General features: G+C 44.3%; 1 protein-coding gene across 2 annotated transcripts in view; it reads left to right on the top strand.

The window, feature by feature from the left end:
• LOC144516377 (inositol hexakisphosphate kinase 1-like) overlaps positions 1–7,318 on the top strand; it is a 48,341-nt gene extending 41,023 nt beyond the window's left edge. For both annotated transcript variants that reach the window (XM_078247604.1, XM_078247605.1), the window contains exon 5: positions 7,053–7,318. In XM_078247604.1, the coding sequence (XP_078103730.1) occupies positions 7,053–7,297 (245 nt within the window). In that variant the 3' untranslated portion in view covers positions 7,298–7,318. The remainder of the gene's footprint in view (positions 1–7,052) is intronic.
• Positions 7,319–7,500: the final 182 nt, after the last annotated feature.

The following is a 7,500-nucleotide window of genomic DNA, read 5'->3' as shown; positions in this document are numbered from 1 at the left end:
GAGACAGAAAAGAACAGAAGAGACAAAAAAGAACAGAAAAGAACAGAAGAGACAGAAAAGACAGAAGAGACAGAAAAGAACAGAAGAGACAGAAAAGAACAGAAGAGACAGAAGAGACAGAAAAGAACAGAAGAGACAGAAGAGACAGAAGAGACAAAAGAGACAGAAAAGAACAGAAGAGACAGAAAAGAACAGAAGAGACAGAAGAGACAGAAAAGAACAGAAGAGACAAAAGAGACAGAAAAGAACAGAAGAGACAGAAAAGACAGAAAAGAACAGAAGAGACAGAAGAGACAGAAAAGAACAGAAGAGACAGAAGAGACAGAAGAGACAGAAAAGAACAGAAAAGAACAGAAGAGACAGAAGAGAGAGACAGAATCACGGATGTTTACTGGCAGTAAAGTGGTGTAGCTGCTCTGTTTTTCATCACTGTAATGTAGCTGTTTCCACGTGCTTCTGCTGTAGTAACAGGCCCAAACACACTCTGACTGCCAGCGTGCGCACACACACACACACACACCTTATCCTTATGTACGTACCTATTTATAATTTTAGCAAACTATGTAAGAGAGAGGAGAGGAAGTAGATTGGGAGATGAAGGGTCCTATCTTGCACCCGGCCCAGCGCAGCACAAAGCCCGACCCAAGTGTCTCTGCCAGTTGTCAGTTTCCCGTCCAGTCTCGCGTCATTTACAAAACAAATGCACCTGCGCCCATCTGTGGCCCATGGGTAGGGCTGCACGATTATGGCCAAAATGATAATCACGATTATTTTGATCAATATATTGATCACGATTAATTAACACGATTATTTGTTGATTTTAACCAAAACAAATGTTATTGTCACATAGGCTGATTATAGCTGCTTTCACGTCCACATGGTGCTACATTCCTCCTTTGTTGAAGGATATTATGAAGGAGCCATTTCTGCTGATGTGCGACCGCTTTCCAAACGTGAGTTTGCCGTGAAAAGATACGGCGCATGTTAAAATCTGGTGTCAATAGGGCACCGGTGCCCGGTACCTACTGGACTAAATAGCAACGCGGATTACGGTGCCACTTAAATGTCTCTGATGCTCCAAAACAGACGTTAGAGGCAACAGAAACATCGCTGCACGTCACGCTAGTAAACACTAATAACACGTTACACAGCAGCTAACGTTAGGCTACCGTTAGCTACAGTAAACACTAATAACACGTTACACAGCAGCTAACGTTAGGCTACCGTTAGCTACAGTAAACACTAATAACACGTTACACAGCAGCTAACGTTAGCTACCGTTAGCTACAGTAAAGCACTAATAACAGGTTACACAGCAGCTAACGTTAGCCTACCGTTAGCTACAGTAAACACTAATAACACGTTACACAGCAGCTAACGTTAGCCTACCGTTAGCTACAGTAAACACTAATAACACGTTACAGAGCAGCTAACGTTAGCTACCGTTAGCTACAGTAAACCCTAATAACACGTTACACAACAGCTAACGTTAGCTACCGTTAGCTACAGTAAACACTAATAACACGTTACACAACAGCTAACGTTAGCTACCGTTAGCTACAGTAAACACTAATAACACGTTACACAGCAGCTAACGTTAGCCTACCGTTAGCTACAGTAAACACTAATAACATGATACAGAGCAGCTAACGTTAGCCTACCGTTAGCTACAGTAAACACTAATAACACGTTACACAGCAGCTAACGTTAGCCTACCGTTAGCTACAGTAAACACTAATAACACGTTACACAGCAGCTAACGTTAGCCTACCGTTAGCTAGTAAAGCACTAATAACCCGTTACACAGCAGGTAACGTTAGCTACTGTTAGCTACAGTAAACACTAATAACACGCTACACAGCAGGTAACGTTAGCTACTGTTAGCTACAGTAAACACTAATAACACGCTACACAGCAGCTAACGTTAGCCTACCGTTAGCTACAGTAAACACTAATAACACGTTACACAGCAGCTAACGTTAGCCTACCGTTAGCTACAGTAAACACTAATAACACGTTACACAGCAGCTAACGTTAGCCTACCGTTAGCTACAGTAAACACTAATAACACGTTACACAGCAGCTAATGTTAGCCTACCGTTAGCTACAGTAAACACTAATAACACGTTACACAGCAGCTAATGTTAGCCTGCCATTAGCTACAGTAGTAAACACGGCTAAAATGCTGACAGCTAAACGGTGTAGTGTGACTGTATTTCACTGTAGAGGATCCAACAGCAGGACGTACAACAGTCTGCCGCTAAAGCTATGAGCTAACAGACTCAAACTAGCACTATGGTTACTGCTGTTGTCTGAAAAACAACACAGACGGGACTAAATCCCCCGGCCAGCACTTAACTCCAGTGCCTGGTGCTTACGACGCTAACGGCAGTTTAATGAAGCGTCGGAAACGGACCATATCAGACCCAGCACCCGAGTCACAACAGCGGCCATCCAAACGTTAGCTAGCTAGCTACGTCTCCATTAGCGATACCAGTGTCTGTGCCGAAAAATCTCCTCCCTGCCGAATTTCTCCCCCTTCACGCTTTAGCTGTCTTTACGGTAAACTAAATCAACCCGACAAAAGGTGGGTCAAGCACCAAAACGAAAGCGTTACGATTACAGAAAAGTGAAGGGGCGATCATCCCGGGCAGCTGGGAGATGTTCTGCTGCGCAACAGGCATCGAACGTCCTCGCCGTCGCGGAGATCCCCCGGCAATCCCCACCCACACCCGTCTCTCAGCCTCATTGAGTAGCACAACAAACCCCCGTCCGCCCGGTGTTGAAACCATCCAAAAGGTGACATAGATGTGTGAAATATTTTGTGTTTTAGCTGCTGGCTAATGTTAGCTTGCTGGCTCACTAGCTAACTGGTCAGCTAACAATAAAAATCTAAATATGTTGGGGAAACTGCAGCTATTTTATTAGAATAACATGAATAAACGTTACTAAACGTAGCGTGAATAAACATAAATGGGTAAACTCGTCCGTGAATAGATGCATTCTAACTAGCGAAGGTGTTTAACACAAAAAACTACAACTCCCATAATTCCACGCAACTTCCCAACGTCATCAAAAGTCTGTGTTTACCATCCATTGTTTTAGTTGAGAGACCCCTAGTGGCAGAAAGTTACATATTGTACGTTTAATGAAGACTAAGGACAACCCTTTAGGACCCTTTTTTTCCGCCGTCAAACTAGCAGAAGTGGATTAGGACACGCCCTAAACACACCTGCACCAGGCGCAACACGCCGTGCTCTCAGATCGTTAGAACACGGCCCAAAGAGTCCCTTTGATGGTGGATGGAGCAGGTGAAGTCTGGCTTACCAGATGTACAGTGCTGTTAGCCGTTCTCCTCTTCCGCTAACAACTAAACCAAGAAGACCTAGTGACGTCTGAAGTCGAACAAGTGAAATCAAAAGTAGGTTTCTCTCTAGGCCGTTCATCCGCGACTGAAGAAAACTAAATGTTTATTTATATTAAAGGGGAACTATTATTATTATACTAGCATTTTCAGGTTCATACTTGTATTTTGTGTTTGTACTAGAACATGTTTACATGCTTTAATGTTCCTAACAACACCTCTCGTACTGCCTGTGGCTGCTGCACCTGTATGAGACGCTTTGCTGGAGCGCCTGTCTCTTTAAGCCCTCCTCCCGAAAAAGCTCTGCTCTGATTGGCCAGCGTGTTTCCTGGAATCTCCGCTGTGCTCCAGTTTTGTTTCACCTATATAGCAGGACTTTGTACCGTGAAAATCACCGTTAAAGGCTTCTAAACCAAATACTACACAACCGGAAATCTGAACGTTTTAGCTCACGGCATTTGTCTAAAATCAATGTACCTCATTATTTGGCATTATAACGTTGTAGATAAGACAGAAAATACGGAAAAGCATAATATGTCCACTTTAAAATGCTTAAACTTACTGGAATATTATTATTATTTTGTTTTTTAAAGATTATTTTTTGGGCTTTTCCGCCTTTATTTTGACAGGACAGCTAGGTGAGAAAGGGGAGAGGGGGGTGGGAAGACATGCAGGAAATCATCACAGGTCGGATTCAAACCCTGGACCTCTGCATCGAGGCGTAAGCCTCTCTGTTTACGTGCGCCTGCTCTACCCACTGAGCCAACCCGGCCACACGCACTTTATAACTTAGAATACATCCCACCTTCCTCTCGCACACAGAGGTACTTTACATGAGAGCTGGTGGTTTAAACCCACTACAGTGAGCTGCAGTTGTCTGTATTCCCACCAGTTCACCTCGCTGGTGTTTTGGGCCCCAGTGCCATGGCAACAGTGGTCCATAAGGAGTCTATATTTAGCCCTGCCCACTACCATTGTCCTGCTGATTAAATAAGAGCAGACAGACAGACAGACAGACAGACAGACAGACAGACAGCTGCCCACGGACGACTTTCTGAACCTGTCAAGGTTGTTTTGTCCAGAAAGTGTTTGACATTATTAGATCAGATTTCTCCTGGTGTTGTGGGTGTGGAGGGGGTGAAGAAGTCCAGTTTCCTGTGAACAGAGCACACACTCGGCGCTGTTCAGGGAAAGATTTGAGCTTCAGTTTGGATTAGGGGTGGAACGGTACATGTATTCGTATTGAACCGAAGCGGTACGGGCGTCTCGGTTCGGTACATTAATTTACACGGAGAATACACGGTATAAAAATAAATAAAACTTGCGTACAAATGAATGAATGTAATGTGGAACTACTGTTACATACGCGTTTCTTAGGGACACCTAATCTGTAGCCCCGCCTTAGCTCTGAAGCTCTGAAGCTCCCGAGCTCCGCCTACATGTCGAGTCAGTCCAGTGAGTCCACACGAAGAAAACTAGTCCCTTCCATATACAACCAAACATGGACGTACTGTAGCTGTATCCCTTCTCGCCTCGACCACAAATGGCTTCCAGGCCCATTTGCTTCGCTCGTAGCTCCGCTGTTAGCTGTTAGCTCCGCCGTTAGCTGTTAGCTCTGCCATTAGCTTCGCTGTTTGCTGCTAGCTCCGCTGTTAGCGTGTGAAGCTAACGCCACAATTCGCCAACTGCTCTGTGTAACCGAAGCTGCTCTTTTAACACCCCTGCTCTGTGCATTCACATCTGAGAGCAGCGCTGGTCTCCCATATCACACTACTAGCTGATTGTCTTAGTTTGGTTACAAGTTCCAGATGGAGTCTGGAGATGATGTGGGGTAGCCTACTTACTGTTTACTGTTTACATCTTACTTTATACGCTTCAGGCTGTTGCAGCTAGCTCAGGGTACAGACTGGATGACACTAGGTGGTACAGCCTGATACAGCTAGCTCAGGGGACAGACTGGATGACACTAGGTGGTACAGCCTGATACAGCTAGCTCAGGGGACAGACTGGATGACACTAGGTGGTACAGCCTGAGACAGCTAGCTCAGGGGACAGACTGGATGACACTAGGTGGTACAGCCTGAGACAGCTAGCTCAGGGGACAGACTGGATGACACTAGGTGGTACCTTTTGAATGGGAGTGCTAGGGACACTTTGATGCTAGCCTCAACATATCTATGTTTAAACCACTAAGAAGGCTCGACACAACATGAGACTTTGCTCCAAGTATCACCAGGGACTCTACACCTTAACCACAGCACTGACTACATTGGTTGTGTTCAGAGTTTACTAAAAAGGGTTTTAACAACTCCCGTTAGCTGTTGTTCTTCCGGTCTCCGTCCATCTCGCCAGTCAGAAATAGTCGAGGGAGGAGAGTAAAGATGGAAAGCTCCTAAAGCTTAGTTCCATGTAAATGCACGGATGAGTCGTTGTTTTGTCGTTAGTGAAACACAATATTGACCTTGTAGTTGAAAAAGGAGCCTCATATAAGATGACATTTCCTCCTGTGGAGTCCGTTCATTCACATTCAGAGATCGCCTATGTTGGACTGGGAAGATGGCGAATAGCGTAAACACCAACTGCTAACGTGAGTTGTTAAAACCCTTTAAACAACCAATGTTGTCAATGCTTTTGTTAAGGTGTAGAGCCCCTGGTGATACAGTATTAGGGGACCACTAAGGTCTATATAAAAGAGACTTCAGATACAGTATTAGGGGACCACTAAGGTCTATATAAAGAGACTTCAGATACAGTATTAGGGGACCACTAAGGTCTATATAAAAGAGACTTCAGATACAGTATTAGGGGACCACTAAGGCCTATATAAAAGAGACTTCAGATACAGTATTAGGGGACCACTAAGGCCTATATAAAAGAGACTTCAGATACAGTATTAGGGGACCACTAAGGTCTATATAAAGAGACTTCAGATACAGTATTAGGGGACCACTAAGGTCTATATAAAGAGACTTCAGATACAGTATTAGGGGACCACTAAGGTCTATATAAAAGCATCCAAAAAGCAGCATGTCATGGGACTTTTAAAGGCAAGACAGAGGCTCACTGACATACTTTAATATATATTTCAGCATTTTGTTAATTGCTAAAAATATAAGCAGGAGAATGTTATCATTGCAAAGTGGTCAGGCTAATGTCTTGGGTTTATTCCACAAGACTTATGGATAAGCTGTTTGAGTTAATTTCACTTACCCTGCTGTGCATGAACATAGCTGTTCCTCAATTTGAATGGTCAGCGTATGAGGCGGCTGCTGTTTGCACTGGGACCTATAGGCTTTAGCTTCTATTTTGATGAAATGATTCTGTAATCGGTTGGGTATTATGTCGTGGATATATCCCTCGAATGCATCCTGCAGTCCCTTTTGTCTTGCTCTCTCAGATATTTCACCTGTTCGCCAAAAATGACTAATTATCTCCTTGTGAATGTCTGACACCGGTGCATACATACTGTAATAGACGTACCAGGCACGAAAGCTTGTCAGATGTAGCAACAGTAACTAAGGAGGGCGGGGCTTAGCGAAGGGTCAGTTATAGGGGAAACACTGCAGAGGTATGTAAGACCTTTTGAAGTCATTTAGACGATGGATTATATTTCTGTGTGTCAGTCTTGGGATTGTAATAAATGTGTTGTTTCTAAAGTTCCTGTCGTTATTTTGCACCGTCCTGTCAGGTGTGGTGATGGTTTGTTTTGAAAGCGACTCTGACGGCTACATCAACCTGGTGGCCTACCCCTACGTGGAGAGCAACACAGAGGGAGGGACCGCAGAGCATGAGGAGCGTGACCTCCCAGAGAGGGAGCAGCCGAGGAGGAAACACTCCCGACGCAGCCTCCATCGCTCCTCCTCGGCCTCTGAACACAGGGAGGAGCGGCCCGACAGGAGGGAGGCACACGACACAGACACTTCTGATAAGTAAGGTCACATTAAAGGAAAAGATAACGAAATAAACCACTGGTCAAATAGTTCTTCAGTTTTTGTTATGTATTAGTTTGTTGACAGAAAATGAATCAACAACTATCTTAGTAATAATTTAGCTATAAACAATTCCAAAAATGATCTGGTTCCAGCTTCTGTTTGGGCGCAAATAAACAAAGACTTCATAGAACTGTCCAACGGTCA

This window comes from Sander vitreus, chromosome 4 (genome assembly GCF_031162955.1).
Source record: "Sander vitreus isolate 19-12246 chromosome 4, sanVit1, whole genome shotgun sequence".
NCBI classification, from domain to species: domain Eukaryota; kingdom Metazoa; phylum Chordata; class Actinopteri; order Perciformes; family Percidae; genus Sander; species Sander vitreus.
This window is presented reverse-complemented; position numbering and strand designations above follow the sequence as displayed.